Here is a 25,913-nt window from a genome sequence, read left to right as displayed (position 1 = left end):
CAGGTAGCGCCGCGCTGGCTGCTCGGTAGCAGGTGAATCACGTCCCTACAGGAATGCCAGAGCCCCCACTGTCACCGTGGGTCGGCGGGGCAGGGCTGGACCGCAGCACTGCTCGGGGGGCAGGCGGCCACCCAAACCGGCCGCCAAACCCGACACTTGATGCCGTCGTGCCATTGCCTTCAACCAGGCTGATCCTGTCCGAGCTGCGGGAAAGGGGGCTGCGCCTGAAAACAGCACCTTAAAATTGGGCTGCACTTGAGGGAGAATGACAACAGGCAGCGTGGTGTCATTTTTCTTTACCGGCATAATAGCCCCCAGCTGTAATAACTGAAAAAGTAAAAACAAATAAACCCTTTTAATTTCCACTCAAGATTATTCGAGTAATTTTTATTGAAAATATAAGATCTACAAAGCCATGGATACCCAGCGTGGAAGAACTCATTAAGTTAGCACATTCATCTTTAAAAGGAAAATTTCAGGTCGACCTAAGGTACAATAAGGTTCAATTTAAAATCTCGTTTTTCCTTCTTTAAGTTTCAAATCTCTTTTCATTAGGAGGTTCTGTGCAAGAGCTGCTTGTCATGAAAGGAAACACTTTACAATTCATGAATGTGTTCATTATATAATAAATGAACAGCAACAATATACTAGCCTTTTTTTTTTTCCTGTTAACAGTCGTGTGTTAAAGTAAACTCTTTTTTTTTTTTTCCATGATTTGGAAATTAGTTACATATGCACCAAAGGAGCTAGTAATTTCTGCTGCTTGTCAGCTACACACAATGAGTATATTGCTGTGTGCTTTCCCCAACAATGAGGATTTTAGTAATATGCAAGGTGTATAGAACGTAATACCAAAACCTGCATCACAGAAAAGGTTAATTGTTTTCTTATTCAGCTGCCAGAGTTTATAACCTTAGGCCCCCCCCCAGAGCCAAAGTAGGGGTGGCCGTCCATTAGGTTATGTAAATTAAACATATATGTTTTCCTTGTTGGCAAGTTCCAAGCAGTAAGCGAGAGTGCAAACAAGGATCTGTAAGCTGCCACAAAATGTATTCGTATTTCTACTCCGTGTTGTAAAAGCCAAAGGGAGGACACATATGTCAGATGTTGAAAGAACAACTGAATCTTTGTTTTTGATCATTATGGTCAGTCTGTCATGAGGTCTTGTATCTGAATGCTAAAAATGGCACCACACTTGGACATCCCATAGCCTTACACAGTACGTTTGTGTTTCCCTAGCCACTGAGCACTGGTCTCACAGAGACCCTGACTTTATAAGCTAACAAAATATAGATTCGGGTGCTGAAGAATCCAAGGGAGGGCTTATACAAAGACAATTAACCCTCGCACCAAAACCTAATTTTATGATTTTACTTAAAGCCACACTGAATCAGTTGTGAGAGGGTGAAGATATAAATACACCTCTCTGCTTCATCCATAAGAAGGTGGACAACTGACCATTCAAACAGAGGGTCTTGAAACAAAGCTTAGTTGTCCTTTAAACAGTGAAAAGGAGAGGCATACATAAATGGTCACCAAGGCACAATATGACAAAGGTGAAGAGTCCCTGAGACTCTGGTCTGGGTCTGTACCATTCCCCTCCCTATACAAGTAAATGAGAACATTTAGGAAAATATAATACAAAATCTCTTACAGGAAATATAGACTACACTTGCTAAAATCACTTCCCTAAAAGTGTTTATAGCTTTTTTTTTCTTTTTTTCTTTTTTTTTTTCTTCTTTTTTTTTAAAAGACCTTCTTTAAACAGATAATGCAAAGACTGGTCCATTTTTTTCTTACCCGGCAAGCCAAGCTCTAATGACTTCACTAAGCAGAAGTTGTATTAAAATACACCTTCATAGTATTGCTACAATTTGGGTAAATATGTTCTGAACAGCTTGATGAATACTAAATAAACTTTGCTGTTTTACAGCATACATTTTAATTTTTTTGCACTTTTTTAAGAATAGAAAATGCAATTATAGTGTGCAAAAGAAAAAAAAATTAATTATCTTCTAGCTGAATACTGTAATTTTAAGCCATGCCTTCCATAAAAAAATGTATTGACATGTGTAAATAGAAGAAAAGAAAAAAAATACAAGCAAACAGAGATTTCATTTCCTTGCAAGGAAAGATTAACTATCACAAACTGGATCACTTGTGTTCTGTATTCTTCAGACAAAGAAATGAAAAAAAACAACCCAAAAAACCACTGAAATGCTTCAAATGTCATCCATTCCACGATAACAGGTTAAAATTGCAGTGTTGCTTTCTACTACTCCCATTAACATGGATAGAATGATTTGCTGCTGGTTGGATATTGAATACAAAAAAGCAAAAGAAAGTTGAGATCATCCCACATGAAGTCATTATTAGAGCTGGCTTTTCCCCCATTTTGAAGTACAGTAGTGACTTTTAAATACGACCTTTTCTAAAGATCATCTGAGATTTGAAGATTTATCTGCCTGCTTCACCCAAACAAAGACTGCTGAAAGAATTTACTCTACAGAGCCCGCTACACAGCGTTCAAAATGTTTGGGGTTTTTTTTTCATGAAAAAATACCACAAAAAGTAGTTTTAGGCTTTTGTATCTCTGAATCACTAACACATTGTAGATTCCATTTATTCCTCCATGTTTGAAAATGGTTTCTGCAAAATCAAAATAACTGTCAAACTCCCTTACGCCATGCTTCCAACAGTTTGAATTTAATACTTCTTGAATGGAATGACATTATTTATTTTCTTTAATTTGCAGTATGGCTACATCAAGCTAGCTTTAAGTCACAACTGTACCTAACCACAGTTCTCTGCAGCAAACCCATGATTTACAATATCTAATATTGTGGTTACAGTGCAGGGAACCGTGGGTAAGAAACCTCCATGTCAGAGTACTGTGGTTGGGGTTTCCCGGAAGAGTGGCAGTTGACACCTCTGGAATATTCATATATAAGTGCTTCAGTCAGATGGTCCTGAGTTGAACAGGTAACTCAGGCACTATGAGAGCCTGGCATTCAGTCTGCGGGAATGTGTGTAACCTCCGTCACTCGAACCGCTTTGCAAACTGTAGTGGTCTTCAGCATCACTGGCACTTCCAATACTGTCCATTTCACCTGGAGTAAACTCCATTCCTTCAATGTCTACTTCTAAAGAAAACATAAGAAGGCACATTTTCAGAAAGGCAGCGGTTGTAGCAAGTAATCATGGGCCAGTGTCAACCAACGTTCAGGTGAAACCTGAATCAGACTTCATTTTCTGTAATTAAAAACAAAGAACTGGAACAGTAATTCCTGAGGAAAGGATCATCTTGTCCACCTGAGAATTAAAATCCCTTCTGTCCTCATCCACATAAATATACTGCATGACATCAATACCAAATGCTGTCCCAGAACTGTTCCAACCTGTGCATAGACACTGATTTTAAAAAAAACCCAACCCTCAAAGGCCATAATACTGCAGCACCGTTCATGGTAATTCCAACCTATACAGGTGTCGGCTAGCAGTGACCGTGGTGTAGCCATCTGTCCACCGGTAACTGCACTGTGACCGACAACTCATCTCCCATACGCACTGAAAAAGTCAGCCTGTGCAAGTGTTCGGGCACAGAAAAACTTCAAATGAGAAAATAAGAAATGGTGACAGGCAGCTTGAAGAGCTCTGTCTTAAATGAGAACCAAATGTAGAGAACACTTGGTGATCGTTACACAGAAAATATTTTAAAATTTCACAATAAATGATGTGGAATTAATTTATTCACACAAATGAATTAAGACCAATAAGATCTTTTTTTCCAAGAAGAAAATATTATGCCAGCCTTCCCAATAATTACACTAAAAATTCAGAACATTAGATGCCAATTGTTTAAAAAACTGGCAAAAACACATGCAGTATAAATAGCTTTAAAAATACACGCAGTATTAATAGCTTCAAAACTGATTAGAAAAAAAAGAATGTTTTTCAAATAATGTAAAAAAGATGCAGTAGTTTTTTCTTCTGCAAATTGCATAATGGAACAGTTTTGTCTGGGTTTTGTTGAAAGCTTGATTTTAGTTCTAAATAATGTTTTCTTGCCTCCCTACTTCCCTTTTCCTTCCTGCTCCTCCAGCTCCCTTTGGGAAGCCCTCGTTCAATTACCTTGTTCAGAGTCAGTGGATATTGTTGATCCCATACTGTCAGTGCGGATACGCTCCATGCCCTGCACGGATAGCTGCTCCAATCTGCGTTTGAGGTAGCGGTGTTCCCGCTGTAATTGTTCTTTAATATTTAGAGCTTTTCGGTCCTGTTCTTCCAATTTCTTAAACAGAGAGAAAGATAGTAAACTGACAGTTTTTACTCATGTTAAAATATAAGTAACTTTAGATCTTCTCCTAAACAGTAATTTTAAAGCAATTTAAATATTATAATTAATTTAAAATTAAAGTTAAATTTAAAATTTTAATATTTGTTACCATTCTACAGAGGTCAGTACAATTTAAGCAGGCTAGGCCAGAGCTGAATTTGTTTCACAATAAGATACATGGATATGGAGTTGGAAATCCCTCAGAGACTCTCTTGCCACTAGCAGACGTTCCTCAGCTAAGACCGAATTATTGTTGCCTTGGTTGTGGGGAATATTTAAATCATTTTGTGAGGCAAAACTGGCATCATCTTTGATAACTAGAGCGCAGCTCAGGTTTCAGTCAGAATGTAATGCCTTTTTAGGTGAAATAAGAGACTTATCACCATAAAGGAACCACTGCGAGCCTCCTAAATGCTACCGCAGGCCATGGAAATTTTCAGCGTTTAAAAAGCTTCATTAACAATAAGCAGTATTAATTATATATAGTAGGAGGAATTTACTAACAATTTTCTTTATTCTTGCTTTTTTTTTTTCCCTTGAACTTCTGCAGAGCAAATAGGATAATTCTGTGATAACCTCCTACAAAATCAGTGGTATTAATCCAAAACTTCTCAGCAAACAGCCTGTGAAAGGATCCTTCCACACATCTACCTAAAATCTCCCCTCTGCTTGAATAAAAGAAGGTATTGGTTTGGGGAATAAAAATAATACTTCACACCTGGTAAAATGTGCAGCACTGTTGGTCCAAATGCAGTAACAGAAATAATATGTTTTAAGATTTCAACTGAACCCTTTTCCAAATCACTGATAGCCATTTGAAAGAATTGACTGTATAATTAGGGAAGAAAGCGTAACAAGTATGGTGGGATCAAAAGCAGGAAGGACACACAAATCAAAACATCTTATATTATTTTAAAAAATGATCTAACTGATGAAGTAAATTACAGGTTGTAGCAATAAAAGCACTGATAAGAAATGCCAAATTTCTCTGTGAGCTGTGTTTACACAACCACTGAGATTTAGGAGATGTGCAGGGAGTGAATACAGCTGCTGACAACTCCTCCCTACCATCTGAATGAACCTATGTTTTGTTTGCTGAGGAGAGCAGGGTGGGACAGTGCACAGCAAACCACAAGCAAAATGATTTCAGAGCTTTTGCTGTTCCAATGCAAGCCTGAAAGCAAAAGTATTTATCTCTGAAAAAATAATTCACACTATTGAATTGGGCAGTTTCCTGGCTGAATGAAATCTAACTTCTGCAGCCTCGTGTTAAGCTCCCTCCCAGGCAATACTCTACGTAGCTATGCATCATACGTGGATACACAATGTTATAATAAGAAAAGGGATTGGTACATCCATGTACACAAGAAACCAAATGTGCCCAATTGATCAGATTTCCTTTTCCTGTATTTTCCTGGCTGCAATCCCAAACTCTTAACAACTATTTTAGGCATGAACTCAGTGATTCATATCCAGGAGACTCAAAACCACCCAATCTTTCAAGGCAAGTTTCAATATATTGGGGGTGGGGGTGTGTGTGTGTGAAAAGTTCAAAACTAATGACTGTATTAGAAATGGCAGACAGGCATTGGCATGCTCTGGCAGTGCAGCAGGGAGGTAGCTACCCTGACGAAGGGGAGCAATTAAGTGGCAACCCAGTTAGGGTAGGTTCAGTTAAAATCTTAAAAAGACAGTTAAACTTCAGTTTCAGTTTTCAGAAAATGAGTACTTGGTACCATGCACGATGGACTTGGGAAAGAATCTGTTCCTCATTTTTTTTATCAGCAGCTGAAATGGTAACTACATGGCTAATCTCTCCCACTTGCCACTTGTAGAAACAGTTTTTCAATTTGTATGCATAAGCCCATGATAAGGGGGCAACCAAAGACAAAAGCCACATGCAGTGCCTTTCACGCATGTTAGCCTGAATTATAAACAAGAGGCCAAAATCTCAAATGGTAAAAACAGGGGTTGCCCAGCTGGAGTAAATGTGCTTGTAAGAGCTGAGGAAGTAGCTCAGTAAACTTGTTCACAAGAAAGGTTTTGCTTAAATTAATCTTTAATTCTTCATATGAATTACACTGATTTCTGCAACTGCAGTGAATCTTAATGGTGTAAAACAGCAGGCTGTTCTCCAAAATATTCCAAGATTGCTGGCAGTGTTCAACCTCTCCTGACACTTTTCTTGACCTGTTTCCCTATAACACTGAAAAAATGCCAGATGAGTAATTACAGTCCTGGACACAGCAGCAGAAGCCTGTTCTTTAACTTTTACAATTGAATACCCGTTTGTCATATTTCGGCATATAACCCCATTTCCCTGAAACTTACAACAATGAAAATGGGAGTGAAAGTGTCTTTGGAGAGAGGAGGCCTGAAGAATAATTCCCTTTGAATTACCTGTGCAAAAGTATAACCTGCACTGCTGCTGGATCACAGGTGAGATTTTGAGTTGTTTTTTGTTCTAAATTTGTTACACCCATGAAACATGCAAGAAGAGCGGCAACTCACAGGAGATTGCATTTCATTTTTGGTTTCTTTTAAATGATTGTCAAATGCTCCAGGATCTGGTCATCAAGATGTGGGATGGGGATAAGGCTTACTAGTAGCTGGAAGCCCTTTGACTCCATTAGTTTTTTTGATCACGAATGCATCTGGCTTTTTACATCGAAATCAATGCAGTACAATGCTGCTTTGCTCGGTCCTTAAAAAATATATATATTAATCAAAGAACAGCTTTGATACATACATTTATGTTTGGGTTTTTTTTAAATACAATGTAAACCATTAGTAACTAAGCAGAAATCACAAAATCACCGTTTCATATATCTGAGACTGCAGGGTAAATTGCAAAACACAAAACCTTGATACTGTGACTGAAATCATTGCAACTAATAAAGGCCAATATATCCAGAAGATCGGACATACGGATATGGATTTTGTGTGAAAATTAGTTTCCTCTCTATGGATACACATTCTGGAAGATTCTGCTTTAAAAAAAATAAAAATATGGATGAATTTTTTTACCTTGATATGCATCTTAGCTCTTTTCAACAGACTTAGAGTGGTGTGTCTGGTGCTGTCCGGCCCGAGAGGCACAAGCTGTTTTAGCTGTTCCAAATATAGCCGGAGTTTAGCCCGCCTGAAATTATTAAAAGTGAAGAGCTTTGTAGTAAAGTTGCACACGAACAGCATATCCTATATGCAAACACCATCTGTTTGCAGGATCTCTGTGCAGAACTCGATTCAACGGTGGCTTCCTTTCCCCTCCCTTTGGCAAAGTTTCAGACTGAAAGGTCACTTGAAATGCAGTAACACTGCTTGGCACATTCAGATATTCGTTTCATACCTATATTTCAAAGCAGTTTGCTCAGTCTGGGTAGTCCCATCTTAATGAAGGGGGGGTACGCTCAGAGATCTGACAAATCCAGGCATGGCTGCACACTGAAACTATGGCTGGGTAAGGAAGAAAAAACTGGGACTTCACTCCAACCCAGTGATTTTTGCAGGCAGAGGTGGAACTGTGGGAGGGAGCAGATTCCCCTCTCCCCCATTAGCCCTGCCTGATATGATAGGACATGCTCCTGCTACACAAGGCAAGAGCACCCATGCAGCTCTGCACAGCTCAGAGCTGCTTCCAGCCGTGGTTTATCAATATATTGTAACCAGGAGGTCCTGATGCCGCTTCTCCTGCCACCTACTGACCCACAGTCCCTCCGAGAAGGAGACATTCCTCCTCTCACTGTACAGCCAGGACAACCTTTACTATAAACACACAAGAGAAAATACTTCCAGCCACACTGGGTCCTGCCTTCTCTGCTAGTCCTTTGCAAGTATCACTACTGCTGCTCTCAACAATCTCTCCTGTACTAATGACATTAAATCTATCAGTAAAAAGAGGATAAACAAAGTGGTATTTCTACAGATACTTGGTTTCCAAACTTTGTCTGTTTTTGAGAAAGAAGCTGGCAATACAATAGTCCATGAAACAGTTACTTCAACTATCCAAAACAAGGCAGTGGCAAACCAAAGAACAGTGTGTGAGTGTGTTTCTACAGTTAAATCCAAAAGAAAATCTCTCCTGGTTTTAATGCACAATTCTTCAACAGAAATCCATACAGTTTTGCAACGAGACACAAATGGATGCAGAAGCACTGACATGAGCAACATCTCTAATATTTTCCTTTCTGCCAGCCTGTTACAGATAGAACAAAGCGATGACCTGGAGCATGCCAACATCCCGCACAAAGCAGTAATAATAAGTGAAGCGGATCAGAAGTGTGAGATGAATAATCATCTTTTTCAAATCTATTCGATGCTGCATGAAGGAAACAAACTTTGCAGGAAATGTAATGCTTCTGGTCAAGAATGAACTTTCTTTTGAACGATCAGTTCAGAACCAGAATTTAGCATCAGTGTTTGAAAAGCAGCTGAAGAGGATTTAATATCCACCAAATGACAAATTACACAAGTGTAATTGGAATGATTAGTGTAATGTGAAAACAACCTGAGAATTAATGGGGAAAAAACCCAAAGCAAAATAAAATCTAATTAAAATACAGTACAGTAATGACTACACACTCACACATTTAGTTCTGGCTGCCTCTAAATCAGCAATGTATAAGGTAGGAAATCAAAGAGCATTTCTATAAAATTGTTAATCCTTTCTTCAAGGCACTTAGGGAAAAAGGAATATTGGTGAAAATGCGATTCTCAAGAGAAAACTGATGACAGATTTTTTGTTTTGGCCTGGGGTTTGTTTTTAAACACAAGGCTCTAAACTTAACCATCTAAATGCTTTTATTTAAACAACAGCAACAAAGACTAGGGTAAGTATTCACAAAAGTAGCCCCATCAGATCGCAGAGTGCCCCTGTGGCTGCTAACTTCAACTGGGACATTGATCTTTAAAACAGTGAAATACCAGAATTAGGGACTACTGGTATTTATACAGAAAATCCTAATCAAGTAAATTTTTATTTCTGTGTCTGTAACCTCTAACAACTACCTGGCTGGTTTTGTGTTTTAAATAAAAAAACTTTCTTCAGGGACTAAACTAAAATAATCTTTTGGGTTTTTAAATGGCCTCTAAACACACATGCAATCATCTGCGTCACTCAGCACAACTTGGATGCAACTGCATTTAGACAGCTGACGAGAAAGTTGGGACTGAAGATAAAGGAGGATATAGCAAGAAAGAGGACAAAGAATAGTATCCAAGTAGTAAATAAAGAGTTAAATACATTGAAATGGAACAATCAATATACTTAAGAGTAATTAAAAGTCTGATAAGGCATATACAGCACTGTTGATCTGAGATCTGCTTAATATTAATCCTGGAAAATGTTAATGAAACCAGACTACATACTCAACTTATCTGCCTTTATTACTATTTGAAGAAAGTCTGCTTACAACAGGGAGAAAGTAAGAATTTAGTGCACTTCCTTACCATTAACTGGTGAGTTAAAGGGACGATTACCAAGATCCAGAGGGCACAGCTGTGTGTCTTTTTAAAGCACTAATTTTTTTATGTTACCTGCCAACCAGGTAAAGCAGGACATTACAGAAGAGTCACGAAGGACACGGGACTGAAGCTAAGAAGAGTATTTTAACTGACCAATGAGAAGAATTAAAGAGCTAAATATTAAAAAAAATGCTTTAAGGCATTCTCAGCACTATCAATTGATATCACTAAATGTAATAAACAGACTTGTTAAAAGACCTGCTCTAACTTCACCTTTTTTTTAAAAAAAGGGACTTTTTCTTTCATTTAATTACTCAGCACCTATGAATCCATTAAAGGTTTTAAAGCATAAGCTTTACATAGATCTTTACATAAATGCAGGCATGTTTATATGGCTAATTCATATATTATAACACAACAGCATAATCGATGGCATAGATTGTGAACGTAAAAAAAAGAAAACCATCCCACCACAATTCCTGTGGTACTGGAGTAAATATCCCCATGTTTTTCATTTTGCGCATCTTAGAAAAAACTGTAAGAACGTAAGAAAACATTTCAGGCATGTTATGTTAACAGATCACACCAGCAGGAACAAGGGACTCAAACTTCACAGCAGATAAGTTGTCGCATACAGACTCTGCCAGCACTAATTTCTCCCTTTTTCTGCAGGGATCTGACAGCTTTCACTGTTCCTCGGCTGACTGTGACCGCCGGAGGAGGGAAAGGCACTTACAGAGGTAATCGCAGCCAGAGCTGCCTTGTGTTTTGCAGCTCATGCCTTAAATTCCACCTAGAAAAGAAGAAAAAAAAAAAAAAAAAAAAAGCAGCCTGGTCTCAGAGCAACAGAGTAACGATGTCTGTGTACGAAATGTGGTTGAAGTTGGGTCGTTATGCTCTGCGCCAGCTTCGAAACCCAACTGTTACACCTTCGCCCACTCAAAGCATGATGTCAGGCCAGGACACCAGTGCCTACAGAAGCGAGCACTTTTCTCACCTCATGCGGATGCACAGAAATATCGCCCTCATCACTGGTACTGAATTTATCAGGGAAGGTAAGGATCTAAAAAACAACTATCCAAAATCTGAATCTTAAAGCCTGCAGCTCTCCGTTTTGGGTACAGCCCCATGCATGGAGAGAGGTACATGGGTGACCGGTCTCTGATTTACCACATTTTCCTTTGTGCCAGATAATAAAGGGGTTTCAGATGTTCAAGACTTCAGTGTTTCTCTGTAAGCGAGCTCACAACATGGTCCTATAATCTGCATTATAGCTCTTCTAATGCTTAATAAACATGAATTACCAAGCCCACAGTCTTGGTCAGTGTTCCACAGCAGTGGCCATGTCCATGAGCAGTTGGGTGGTTCATCACGTTCACATAAAGGAAAAAGCAACTTGCTGACAACTGATGCAACAGCTACCAGCTGGAATTGCCTTGAACTGGTTTTGAATCCATGTAAGCCATGATTTGCAATATTGGCAGGTATTTCAGAACCGGTAACAAAATGAACCCTGGAGCCCCACAACTTGGAGGGACAAAGCAGCAAATCAGTGTTGTTTACAATTTCCCTGTAGTACAAGGACATCCACCAGAAGTCATTTGAAGACCACTCACTGACTCTAGTCCTCAGAGACTCCAGTTTGCTCCAGTGCTCAGCTATGAAAAGGCAGGAGCAATGCTGCCCAGAGGAGCTATGGTTCACCACTTCTCCAGAAAAGGCTGCCATGCAAAAGTAAATTAAGATCTTTCACCCTAACCAATTTTGAAATTGTGTTAAATGAGTCTATTAAATAATGGCCAGTAACCTTCCCCATATCTATGAAATCCCAGATGCAAATCCATTTTATAACATCAAGAAATGGAATACTAAGATGCAGAGAAAAAAAAAAGAAACAAAAAAGCTTATTGTTCACACGGATAATCTTCATTCCAAGGAAACTGCAACAATTCCAAGATATTCCTACAACTACTTGATGGATAGTTGCAATGGGAACAAAATACTTCTCAGTAAGGCCAAATAATATAACAAGAGGCAATGGCTGTGAATTGGGAGGTTCAGGATGGACATTACAAAACAAATTTTTTACTAGGGCAGTGGTACAGAAGAGGTTGCCCAGAAAGGCTGTAGAAGTCCAGTCCCTAGAGGTTTTTCAATATTTACCCAGACAAAGCCACCGACATTCGGAGGTCCCTCCAATCAACATTTCTATGAATGTATAAATCAAAGATTGCTTGTAAAGCTGTAGCATTCAACTCACAGGATTGTGCCCATTCATTTAACAGCAAAACACCCCCAACTGTGCGACTTAAACCTGTGCCAGTCTGATTGATACGGTACTGGTAGGTTTGTGGAGTGACCTGACCCACCTGTGGTTTTTCCACAGGGGCTCTCCAGGGCTTTTTTAGGTCCAGCACAGCAGACAGAAATGGCCTGCAGCTAGTCAGACAGCAGACAGTTGTTCAGGAAGTAGTTGCAGTTTTTTGACAGCAGCAAAGGTGTGTTTCCTAAACCATTCAAGTATACATCTAGAGACTTTATTTGGAGGCCACTGATCTGCACAAAGCCAGCTAGAAAGGCAAAGTGCACATCCAAAACAAGCTGCTTACTCCTCAGCAGGGCATGCCTTAGCCAGGCCTTGGCAAAATTAAATGGCCATGGACGCTCATGATACAGGGTGACAGCGTCCTGTTTGTGTGAAATGTGTGCTTGTCAATCCTGCCACGCTGGTTGGGCAACCCATGCAGACAAAGCTGCCAACAGCCTTCCATGCATTTATGGTAGGTAGCATGGGGTAGGCATTTCCTTGAAGCTGCACCTGAAGACATAACAACAGCTCCCGCTGCCAGAGACCACTTGTAGGAAGTGTCAAAGGGGCCACGCTCATCTGTTTCTAAACAATTGTGGGCAAGAGCATAAAACTCACTAGGGAGAAGTCAAATTCATGACAGTGTTCACCTTGCACATCCTCAAGGTCTCAGTCCACAGCCTCCCCAAATTAGAAGAATGACTCTCGCTCACATGTACCCATTCTCTGTTGACCCAAAGCTGGCCGTAGAAGGGAAGGAGCAACTCTATCAGAAAAGTTTGTCACCCTGTGGGAAGTCCCCGAACAGCTCTGTCTGGTCCACACCCACTCCCTCCTACCAGCAGATTGCCCAGTCAAAGACATGGAGCTATCTTGGCCACACTGGGAGGCACCTTAGAGCTGCAGCATCTCCAGCTGATGGGTGGCAAGGATCTGGAAGGCTAGGAAATGGGCAAAAAGCCACTAAATGTCCATGTTCCCATACCGCATGCTCTGAATTTCCCTTCATGCTGGCTCCAGCAGAACTTGGTTTCAACACCCACAGCCTCCGTACCTCTCACACCATAGTGCATCACCAAAGCACGTATGGGCCCAAAACAATGCTTGCCTCACAAGAAGGCCTTAACTGTGCTTTCTGCAAGTTCCTTCAATGCTAAAAATGCTTGCGTGGCTGAACATGTGTCTATATTTCAGATGTCCCAAATTTAGTCTAGTAAACTAGCTCTGTGTACAGGAGGTTGACATACTCTCGAATCAACTGCTAAATATACTTGCTTGGTGATGTTCTGAAAAGAAAAGGACACTATAGATCAAACACTCAAATGACATTGAAAATGCAATCATTACAAGTTGCACTAGTGAGAATAACAGATATAACTGAAATAGATGCAAAAATTAAAAATTCATCATTTCTGTACATTAACCATTTCAGTCCAAAAACCAGACAGCCTCAGACCCTATCACAAGGCAAATCCAGTACAAATTTAATACAAACAAGACCCCCACTTCCAAGAATATAAACCTATTTGAAATGAATCTAGAAGAAGACATATTATTACAAATTGGACAGAGTTACCGAAGCATTTCAGATTCCTTCTCTCATGTTTCACATTTTTTTCCACATTCAAACCTATCCTGGCCATGGTGCTGTGCAATGAAGTTAATACACAAAGGTTTAAATATAGAGCAGTTACTGAATTTTTCATTGTTGCATAATGACTATGTAATCTAGCTTAATAACACACATCGGATAAAGTCAGAGAAGAATCTCTGCACCAAAAATTCACTTCTGGAGTCAAATGTTCTCCAGGTACATAGTGAACCAAAGCAGCCTGGGTTGAGCCCACAACTCTGGGTCAGAGACCCCTCCGGTGAACTAATAGTTTTGTTTTCTCCCTAAAGAAAGGTGATTTTATCTCCCTATCAGGCATGAAATTCAGCATAAAATACAGAAGTGAGCTAACTGCCATTGTAAAACGCTCATGTTTTTACAGGAAGACTCTTCACAGTTTTATTTATGAAATGCAAATACCTGTGTACAGGGAGCACTCAAGTTTTAAAGAGAGTCAGCAAACACAGAAGCTCAGGATCCTTTGTGACATGCACTGGTCAGGATGAACACAGACAGCATCATTATTCATAAACTTATCATTATTTCAAAGTTTTTAAGAAATGCAGATCAGCAGTAAAAACTTCCCCATTGTGACTTCAGGATTCACCCGCCAGCAAGGTAAAATCAGAGACAGAAACTCTGCCTGCCTTCTGACTCCAATATCATCCCTTTCTTACTAGAGCTTGACACAGCAAGTCAAAATCTCTTAAGGGCTTCAGCTCTTTTTATTTTGTGCACAGTCACACTCTTGAGCAATGACGGAATTTTGCTGCAAATGGCTTTAATGGTACTGAAAATTAAATGTGTCCATATTATTTTGTATATTCCTGGATATCATGGCCATACATATAATGTAGATAAACACATAATTACATACCCCACTCTGCTTAGTAGCAGTTGCTACTCAAGCATACTTGCCTCACTCCTCCTTAAGCTAACACTTTTCTTAACATAAGTGTCAGGAATTATATATTTACAGCTCTACAATACTTTTTATAAGCTACCGATGATGATTCTGTACTAATTAAAACACATTTGTTTACAAAGGCATTTAAAGAGATTATATATAAACTTCCATCTTAAGAAATCATAGAAATTCAATCATATAAAAATGGTTCTAAAGAAACCTATTTATTAATGGTCCAGACAGAATTTAGCGTATCTTCAGCAAAACTTTAAATACAATGGAAGATAACAACGCTCCACTGAAGTATAAAATCCTGTCTCTTCCATATTTATCTCAGTCAGAAACACTTTCAATACTTTCTACTCTACAAAGGATACCTCAAATACATTTTTTTTCCAAAAGAGGCTCTAGCTCATACTTGAGCTGCACAATCTATTTCAACTACGCAACAAATTTGCTTTAGTGAAAAGGAAAGAAAACCTCTTAGTATTAAAGCACTGTACCATAGCAAGGCACCCAGTGTGCTGATTGCTATGAGATGTGTGAAATGCTTGCTTACAGCTGAGTGCCTCAGAGTCAAAACCAGAAAATTCAGTAGCACCCTTACAGCAAACCTCTTGGCTTTTTATTATCCAAGAAAAGATAAGCCAAACAGCAGTGTTCTGCAATAGATGCCTTTTTTCCCCATATTAAGAACAAAATCCTGAAGTTCGTGCTGCAGGTGAAGATTCATCCAAGGTTTGTTCCACATGGCATGTTTTGCCTGTGTCTAATACCTTATAGAGGCCTCTGCAACTAAATTCAGCAGCAAAGCCCGGGAAGGCACTGGGGCAACTAACAGGCAGAAAAAGCTGCGAGTGCTTAATTGCAGTGATTGTTAGTGAATTAAATGCAACAGCCCTACAATCAGTGCAACCGCCTGCTTTATTTACTTTAGTGTTAACTAAGAGTTTCATCCTCTATATGCATTTTCAGTGTGCTGAATATTTTTGTGCATTTGTCTTGCTAAATTGAAACCAGCCAGATAGCTTTAGCAGCCAGGTAGCTGGTGGTCTTTGGGTACCTCTGAAGTATCCAAACACAAGACATCAACTGCCTACACAGGCAATAGCTGCAAGTGCATCTTCACCACCACTAGCTTTCAAAGAGTCAGTGCTGCTATGAACTTAGTCATCTGCAAGTTTTCATGTGAATACAGCTCAGAAATGCTGCTGTTCCTAACGCTAAGGAAGACAGAAGAAAACCTCTGCTGCCTGTCATACAGCTTACCATTTCAATGTTTTGTGCATTTTATCACTCTGAAAAATATCTAAGTTCTCTATTTCACTATATATAAACGTACATTGCAGCATTGACTATGCATTTGACTTACTTTCACTCAGCGCCACTTCAGCCCACTTGCTGAGCCAAGACTGCACACTTTAACTTTGCCTTTTTACCCTCCAAAAGTTGCAGCTTGTTCACGTTTTAGAACATATGCATGAAACCAGAACTTTTTCCGACATCCTTCAGCAAACGTAAGTTAAGGGAAGTATCTGCAGTGCCACAAATTATGCATTTTTGGTTAGCTAAGCCTCTTGGCAGCAGTGTGCAGAAAGCTAGCTGGGACACAAGCTGGGACAGGTGAATACTGGCTGGTCTGCAAGAGCGAAGCTGCTGACTCCCAAGAGAGGGGATGCCTGGCAGACCTTGCTGCCCATGTTGCCCTCTTCCACCCTCTCTCCTTTCCCCATCCTTCCAGTAGCTCCCTGCTGAGTGCAATGACAGCTGCCTGTCCTAAATTATGAGCACTGGGCTACATCAACATTTCTTCATCTCTCAAAATGCCTACAAGCCAACTTTAATGCTCCTTGCATTCTGGTTCCCACCAGAGGGTGAGCTGTGGTGGCCCACATACTGCCATAAGCCAGGGGCAGCAGCTAAGACGGGCAAATGACAGCAGCTCCTGAGGTTCGCTTTGGGCTGGAATGACCCTGTAAAGCAACCTGGACAATAGCAGTGTGAGAGACCTGACTGGAGCCTCAGCAGCTGGTGGCTGGCCAGACTGCCCAAGTGCTGTCCCTTCAGGGGCACATATGACAGCTGAAGCAGACAGACAGACCGATTAGGGTGCCAGAGTCACATCTGACTTTGCCCAGCAGAAGAAATAAAAGCCCTGTGGCACAGTTAGTGCCTGTTGCTGTATTGTTCCTCGACCTTCTTCCACTCAAGTTCTCCTCCTGCCTCAGAGAACGAGCACGAGCTGTCAAGAGAGGTGTGCAAGGTGTGACACAGGCCTCTCCCCACCAGTGCCACCCCACCGCATGCTCATCCATGTGCCTAAACTGCCTGCAGACCAACCCAGCAAGATGACAAAACCAAATACAGTGGTCGGTTTCCAACCTCTCCTTTTCCTTCATGAGCTTGTGGCAGGCACTCAGAGGAGCACTTGTGCAAGGCAAGGCACAGGGAGGACCACAATGAGCAAGGACTCCTGGGCAGGTGGGACACCAGCAGCTCTGACTGGTATTTGTTTTAACTGCTGGGGAACCATAGCTTCAGGCTCCACAGTATTAAGAGCTACAGGATTGACATCTGACCACCGTCATCTCCTCTCCCTGTTTTTTTCCAGGCTCCTCCCTGCAGCCAGGCTTGATCTCACAGCCTTCCCCAGGCTTCAGCCATCCCACTGTCTTAAGCTGCTCTTATTTGAAGAGCAGCTGTCAAAGGTTTAACAGCCCTTCATTGTCTCAGGTCTCAGCAGTAAGTAACAGCAACATGCAGAAATTTGAGATGTGCTTCACAGGAAATGTCAATAGGAATTTACAAGCTATACAGGGATTCCCAAAACCATGACAAGCTGGATACCACTTGTCTTTCCTGGATGGTGATCATCTCAAATTTAAACGTATAGGATTTTCCATCCTTTGACCAGCGGCAATAAAATCTCTGACTTTGCAAGAATCTAAGGCAACAGAAATCAAACATTATGGAAACAGCTGAAATCCCCTGCAGTATGTTTTTGCCCTTGCATGGCTTTCTTTTCCTCTGCAAAAAAAAAAAGGAGATTCCATTGTGTGTTTTAGCATTTCATCCTTCAGGTTGTGCTTATCTATGAGAAGCAGTTTTCTATATCTTAAACCTTCAAAGTCAGACAAATACAATTCTTACACCTATAGAAAAGGAATTTCTATTTCAAGTGTCTTCTATTTTTAGGCCTGTTATCTACCAATTGCCTTTTAACATATACCTCTCAAATGATTTTAAGCAATAGCAAGAGAGGTATCACCTAGTACCACAAGCTCAGCATCACATAGTACCTACCTAATACAGGCAGATGAACAACAGTGTCTTGTGGGGAAATACATGAGTGATGGAAATACCATTGTACACACTTGAAAACAGAGTCCACAAAAAAATAATCAGCCATGCTTTTAATAAACTTATTTGATACTTCATTCATCCAGCCTTCTACCCATTTGTTTCACACATTAAAATGCACACATTGCAACTTAGTAGTCCTCCTAAATTAGACCTCTCAAACCCATCTGTCTTACTGGCACTCAAGTTTCTTAGATTACACTGCAGGGAGACTTAAGATTTTGTCTGTTACCTCTGAATAGTGTCAGACCCAATTAGATAAGGGAAGTGCCATTGCAAGATCATGCCATTCCAGTATCAAGCAGTTTTAATTCCCACTTGAAGTTACACTGGGGTACACAGATACTTACACATGCTCCCCACTGAAACCCCAAGAGTCAATTAGGACTCGCCACCATTTACATGAGTGCGGTAATGCTTTGGTCCTTGCCAGCAGTGGAACACCGCAAAGCGAATTTGCACAGCAAATCCAAACCCACGGCATCGGTCTGCAGTTCTGCAGCAGGTGTGTTTTCATTCGCCACCTTTCATGGTACTCTTGCAAGTAATTTGTTGAGGACTGTAGAGCATAGGTCAAAGAGAACTGCATTTATTTAAACAAGGAAAAGCTGCATAACAACAACAGGTTTGCACTGGGTTTACACACAGAGGTGAACAGGATGATAATTTTCCACAAATTAACCATTCACCAAAAGGTGGTTGAAGAGGATGCAGTCAGTCTCCCCCACAAGTGGCTCCCAGGAGTGTGTATGTCCCTTTCACGTGGCGCTTAAGGCACAAGGTGCAGTGTGTCTCTGCGCACACAAGCTACACGTTTATCAACTGACAACACCCCAAAGCAAGTTACTGCTTACAAATCAGCTCATGGCTTGAAACCGGCTTTAATTATCAGACTGTTTCCCCACATCAAAATGCTAAGCAAGAACATCGTGTCTCAGGACAGCTGCCAACAGGAAGGATCTTGAAAAAAAAAAAAAAAAAAAAGTGGGGGGAGACTACAATGCTTAGAGAAGCCTAGAGAAGTTGAGCTGTAGCACAGCACTAAGTGAAGAGAGCACACTACGAGGCCTAGTGAGCTTCTTCTGCCTAATTTTAAACCTCCCTATAGACCTAGTTATTTTATACATAGTCAAATGAGGGGAGAAATGTGTTCAAGTTTTTGGTTTTTTTTTACACCACTGTATGATGCCAAATTAAAGGAGAGGCAAGTCAAGCTGAATTATTTTAGCTAAATTAGAAACATGCATTGCCGTCACACACTGAGCGCGAGGCCTTGGGGTGGCAGACAGACAGAATTAAGCAGCCTTTTCCCGCATCAAGTTAAATGAAGAGTATGAGGCATTAATATCTGCAATACTGGATACCTGTGACTGCGGTTTTATTGTCTATTGTACCTCTGTATCCAAATGACAAGTAAATACCAAGCATCCAATTTAACTAGCCTGACAAACGCTGTAGGGACCCATGTGCACGAGGTACCAAAAGAAACAATAGCAATTCATGCCACAGTTCTGTACCTAATCAGAGTTAAGGCAACTGTATCTCCAGTCCAGCACCTAAACAATCACCTTCTCATTCTCAGAGGTAGGAAGTTTTAAGCTCTGACTGTGAAATTAAGTATCAGAATGGGATGTTCAGTGCTATGTCTTACTTCCGTTTTTGCTTTTGCTAATACTTCCTTACCACCTGTACCTACCAAAGCTTCGTGGCCATCTCAGAGGGAGTAGCTAATGGTGGCAGCTTGAGCATGCACGGATGAAGTTAATTGGCTTTTGGGGGAAAGGAGGTGGTGAGTGTTGCTGTCTTTTACTGCTGTAGATACTTGAGATGTCCTCCAACGAGACAGCTGGGGTGCCCTGGGATGACACCAGGGTGCCTGTTCCAGCCAAACGAAGGCTGGTTCAGACCCCAAGTGAGAACACCAAAGGAAAAGAAGAAAAAAAAATCACCCTGAAGTAATTAAGAATACACGTCCCCAAATGTCTTGCTGTACGTCTCCAACCCCGTCATTGAAACCCTGTAATTAAAGGTGGATAGAAAAGACAGAGTGAGGTGTATATATAAACAAATTTAGGGGAAGGATTAAATGCACTGACTGTAATTAAAGATGGTCTCTTCCAAGGCTACAATGGGTACTCTTACTTTCATATAAATTAAAAGCTAAGCAACACTTATGTAATATTTCCCTCCCCAAACAGTGACAAAATCTGGCATCACGGGACAGTGGAGAGCTGCAGATATCTGACAGTCCTGCCTCAAAGTTTAGATTTAGCCTGCCACAGCACAGATAGTGCCTTGTTTATAATTTAATTTCCGTCCTATTTCCTTTTCCATTGAACAGTAGAAAGCTGGTTGTCTCTGTGCCAGATGGTGCAGTCGAGCAGAATCTGAAAATGATCCATTTTGGGATGATAAGGTATGGAACAGCTTTTCAAACCTCTTCCCCCCTTTCCTCCTTCTTTCTTCCCCACAAAACTCAGCCCAGATTTCTTAAGTGCAGTGTCCTGAGGTTATCTGGCAATGGAAGGAAGAGCCAGAAGTTTGGACCCACTTGCCATGTGAGTATGTAAAGTCAGGCAGTGGGAACCAAGACACCTGACAGTCTATTTCAAATACCTGTTAGCATGTAGACCCAGTAACTGCTTCTAGCCAAACACACACAACAAGCTCCCAAATTTCCCTAGCAGAAATTATTTGCTCCACCCATGCTGTTCATTTCAGCAGTCAACACAACAGCACTTACCCATCGGGATTAAGTCAGCTTTCTTGGGGGAATTATAGGGTTTGCTACCTTTATGTTTTGTAAATACCAGCTAATGTGGTATGTAACACACAGGGTGTCTGCGCAGCCGGTATCTGCAAACACTGATGGTACTCCTAACTTCAATAGGAACTGCTGAGTTGTGGCAGCAATTACATGCCAGGCAGGCCCCTTATTTAGCACCTTGTATCTTCACTTAGTTACCTAAATTGAAACATCAATGAAAGAAAAGCAGATAAATTTGTTAGGCATTAATCCCAAGGTGGCAGTTGGGAGGAGAGGACTCGCAAGTAGTTCTCCAACCTTTAGAGATGTTTTACCATGTTCACATGTAGTCGTTGACTGTTCCCTGAATCTTCTGCTTTCTTACTATAAGGTAGAATCTAATATAGGCTTTCTTAATGTAGGGCATGTAGCCTGCAACTAGAGTTACTAGTTTTCAAGTTAGAAGCATTGCAACAGATGACCTCGTGTACATAACACTTGTCCAAGCCCACACCTCTTCTGTGTCGGCTATGCCAACCTCCACAGACTACACAATTAGTTATGCTATCCCTTCCAACCCAAACTATTTTATGATTCTATGATAATTTGTGTAGAAAAAAAATTGCCTAACATAAACTAGAATTAAACAATAATATTAGCCACTTGACATCCTTTGACAAGTCCTGTCACTGCTCTATTCTAGCAGGATGTGTACATAGCTCAGTATATGTGTTTCAGTTTCCATCTCAAAACACAGCACTCTATGAAGTCCCAAAACGACTCTCTCCTTCCAAAAATGCCGGGGCGGGGGGGGGGGGTGGGCAGCGAGCAGGGGGGAAAGGAATATTTTATCCATTCTTGTGAATTGCACAGTTCTTTAGGACAAGAAAAGTCCATCTTAACTGGATCACATACATGGAGTTTTTGTTTGGGTTTATTTTGGTTTGGGTCTGGGTTTTGGAGGGGGCGTTGTTTGTTTGTTTCAAAAAAGGCCCAAATTAAACCGCTGTGAAGGAACAGCATTATGCTTTTTCACATTTATGATCTGCTGGCTAAATGTTCATGCTCAGTACAGTTTCTGGAACCTTAACTGCATCCTCTCTAGCTGCCCGGATTGTGATGTGGGGTTCAGCTTGCAGGCAGGGATGCACAGCTCCTACTGATATCCCGAGTGGGGCGCAGAATCAGGCCCACAGCCTGCCACATGCTAAACCACCCTGTGTACTGAGGGGAAAAAAAACAGATTAAAAATTACTTGACCTGCAAAGGAATTCTCTGTAGTAAATCTAAGTACAAGTGTCCGCTGACAGAGACCACGAGGGGAAAGCAGCATGAGCTGCAACAGGAAAGTACGCATTGTTCCATCCAGAGAGAGACATTTTGAATTTGGGACCAGGCCACAGTATATCCAATACTCAAACGGGGTAAGCAGCCCATGGAAAGGAGCACTGAAGATAAAGCTAGAGATGCCAATACAGCATGGAGGCAGGCAGAGGAAGGGACAGGACAATCAGCCCACAGAATATAGCCACCTCCTCCAGCCTAGGTTGATCCCTTAGTGTCTACTCCAACCAGGGACACTGGGTCATGGAAATTTTGTGCTCATGACATACTTGGGAGAAAATAATCCAGCCTCCTGCAGATTTGGTGTGAATCCTGAGTGCAGAGCCAACCTTGCCTTGAACAGCTGGAGCCACATTGCTGGCTTTCAGGTGCATTTGCCACCTCTTCAAACCATGGCAGGTACCACTTCTGTACACCTAGTTTTCATCTGTGGGCTTCCACAGACTTGACTGGTTTGGATTCAGCCAAGGATTCCCATGGTGTTACGTATGACTCGTTTCAGAGGCCAGCTTCTTAAAGCCCATTAGCTGCCTAAATACCTTTAAAAAAAAAAATAATCAAGTTCCAGCTCACTTGCCCAGATGTAGCTAAGCAAGCTTAAAAAGAAAACTTTTTTTTTTTTTAAATACCTAATTCAACAAATCTTTTTCTCCTCCAATCAAGAGATCAGTCACCACCAGGCATCTCTTTCCCAGTTTGCAGGGAATCAGCACCTAACTGTTGTCTGTACAGTCCTGAAAGTACCTGGAAGTCTGGCCCATCTATTTCCATTTTGTACAAGACCAGCCCACTCTTTCCACCACAGGGGATAACAATTGGCGAGGTCAATTAGCAGATGCTGAGAACATAAACCACCTTTCACATAGTCCATTAGAGGCCAACACATAACGGACTTATGTTTGGAGAGAGGGATGAACAAATTCAACTGGAAAAAATGCATGCACTTGGTTTCTCGCCCATCTGCTTTCTGCTGGCTGTTTGGCTGGCCAGGAAGCACACGGCTTTCTGGAGCACAGACCCAAGACTGCACTTAGGCTCCGCAGTTCAAAGCCAACTTCAGCAGGAAAAAGGACATTACAATTTAGTCAAGACTGTATTTTAGTCCATTTTTCATTGCTGAATAAAAGCTCTGTCCAGAGCATGAGGATGTGTACATCTCTGACACCTGGAATATAACTTCCTGAGCAGATTAACTTCCAAGCTTCATCTGCTTAATATACCTCTCCTTTCCAAACCAGCAGTCTAGGTGGGAATATGCTGTTATTGGGAGTGCATAATCAGGTGAGCTGCTGTGGGCACTGAAAAGACAGCAGTTCAGTGCATTGGCATTTATAGTAGCTATTGCAGCATGTACTACAGGACAAGCCACAGGTCCAGACATTTGCAGACTGCCAAGAGGTGGGGAAAAAGTAAGGAAAGACTAGCATTTCAGCACTAATCTTTAAACCTTCTAATTTCTTTAATTCCATGGATTCATCAGACTCAGAAACATGGGACATTTCAACAAAAGCATAGGATTAAATTTTCAGTTCTTTGGGTCCAGTTCTTTATAGACTTTGCTAAACAAGCTCCACAAAAAAACTTATTACAGCAATTTAAGACACAAATACCACCATATACTTTCCTCCTCTGTTGGAAGCCTCGGGTTAAATTACAGGTAAAAGGGGGTTTGAGCTGAGACTCAGACTTGCACTGGCTGAGGCAACACCATTCACCTGACCACCACAGCGAGCATCCTCAGGGAGGCAGTCATAGCTGGGGGGGAGCAGATGCCTAAATCATGGTGGCTGTCAGCTTACAAAAAGCAAGTCAGACTCTTAAGACATTACCTTGCTTAAGCAGTGCAAAGGTATGTTTATTGCAATTCACTTGAATTGCAGTAAACCACTTCACACCAACCAGATGGTGTAAAAAGTTCCTTAGTTGATGAGAAAACCAGAAGAAAGGAGGTTTAATTCTGCTAGTAAGACGACGTGGTTCCCACCACTAATGTAGCAGCCATATTATCTGGATGGTTTATGTACAATCTGGACACATCCTAGAAATGGCAGCAGTTTTTATAGACCCATTATAACAATGAGATCTGTACCAGGTCAGTAAGACCCATCCAGCACAGCACTCTCCAGACATAGTGGCCAAAACTGGATGCTTAAGAGAAATATTAAACTGACAAAGAAGCGAACTGTACTGCTCTGTACTGTAAATTAATACTGTCACTCAAAGAAGCCATCCCACCCTGTCCCTGTGCTGGCACTAGGGTGTGCCTGTGACAGTGAGCTGGGTCAGGAAAATGAACTGGCTGAAGAAGCAAGCTTCTCCCCTCCCTCCTGCGCCAGCAGGAAGCAAGACCCAGCAGGAGCAGCACACAACCGTGCTGGGTTAAAGTCCTGATGGAAGCACAGCAGCAAGACACATACTGGGGGATCTCTCCCTGGAAGTACTTTACCTCCAGCACCAGTTAGGGGGTTTCCTCAGCTAGTGGCAGCACTGTAGCCATTCAATGTGATGGATCAATGCAGTTTTATCTTTATGCTGCATAACAGCACTAACTGCAATGGTAATGTGCAATTTTGAAAAGGCAGCCCATAATAAAAATAAACATTAAGCACTGTTTTGGTACGCTATTATTTCAATGACCTTTCAGTCCTGTTTCAAAACTTCCAAGTTTATCAGCAACTGGCAATTACATGCTTTCCATTAACCCTGCAATTTAGTAACATGAAGAACCACAGAGAGAATTTCAAGACATCCATCTGTGCACTCTCTCAGCTTATAGAAACCTTAAACTCCAAGTAACACTGGTGGGTGAAATTAATGTACTAATGAATGTAACTGTGCTCCTGGCATCTGCACTTCCTTCATAAGAAAACTGACTATCTATTAGAACTTAACTTCAGAGGCACCTACTCTATTTATTTTCTCAGCTAATGTTGTATGTCATAATGCTCCCATCAAAATATATATTTTTCATCAAAACCTACATTTATGTACAGATATCTACTTCATACACATTATGATGCAATAGAACCACCTTTTTCTGGCAAGATTTTAGGTTTAAGGACTACACAAAGCATTACCCAAACCTCAGGACAGGATTACCTTCTGCATGCATGGGAACACTTTCAGTCTCCCGATCAGCGCTGTAAACAATGTATACATTAGACTCATTTGGGAAGAAGGAAAGGTTTGTTCCTCTAAAAGGTTTTGCAAGTCACTGTGTCTCATGTATTCCCCATCCTGTTCTTGCACTTCTAAAAATTCAGGGCTGTCCCACTCAACTGATCCAGGCCATCTCCACAGCAGTCTCAACTTGCTGCAATACAAACTAGTGAGCCCTGAACAAGAGAGGACTGTTCCCTGTCCCACCTGATACCCAGTGATTGAGCTAAACACTTGTGCACTTCTCCTTCTTGGAGCAACTTCCATAGCAAAGCAGGAAAATGCCCCTAGAGCCCACCTCTCCCAACAGCAATGCTTGCTTTTTACGTCCACCCGGCTCAGCTCACTGGCTTTTGTCAAACCTACACTTGGGGACGTGGGATGGGATCTGTTGATTCCTCCAAGCAGGAGAGCAATTGCAAGTCAGATGCTGCAGTGCTTTAGCACTGCCATGCTCAAGATCACCAGTCCATCCTGCCCAAAGACATTAATCAGCTCCCTCTTCTAATTATACTCCCACTGCTTGCCAGCAGTTTACTACTTTGTGGAATGCAGGCAGGACAACTTTTACCACTGCTGATCTGCCCCTTCCCCCTTCTTGATTAAAAAAAAAAACAACAGGAAAACCCCACAGAGAATAATACAAACAGTTTGACAGAGGCAGGAGATAACCGTCCA

At 41.3% G+C, this 25,913-nt stretch overlaps 1 protein-coding gene across 4 annotated transcripts in view; it reads right to left on the bottom strand.

The window, feature by feature from the left end:
* Positions 1-353: 353 nt before the first annotated feature.
* The window catches only part of MXD4 (MAX dimerization protein 4), a 39,863-nt gene continuing 14,303 nt past the window's right edge, over positions 354-25,913 (bottom strand). For 3 of the 4 annotated variants that reach the window (XM_069795224.1, XM_069795239.1, XM_069795231.1), the window contains exons 4-6: positions 7,364-7,478; positions 4,132-4,291; positions 354-3,143 (exon numbers count right to left, since the gene is read on the bottom strand). In XM_069795224.1, the coding sequence (XP_069651325.1) occupies positions 2,995-3,143; positions 4,132-4,291; positions 7,364-7,478 (424 nt within the window). In that variant the 3' untranslated portion in view covers positions 354-2,994. Of the gene's footprint in view, positions 3,253-4,131; positions 4,292-7,363; positions 7,479-25,913 lie in introns of all 4 variants that reach the window. The other variant, XM_069795247.1, reaches the window with a different exon arrangement.

The sequence above is a fragment of the Haliaeetus albicilla genome, chromosome 1 (genome assembly GCF_947461875.1).
Source record: "Haliaeetus albicilla chromosome 1, bHalAlb1.1, whole genome shotgun sequence".
In the NCBI taxonomy this organism is placed as follows: Eukaryota; Metazoa; Chordata; class Aves; order Accipitriformes; family Accipitridae; genus Haliaeetus; species Haliaeetus albicilla.
Note: the sequence above shows the minus strand (reverse complement) of the source record. Positions and strands in the feature narration are given on the sequence as shown.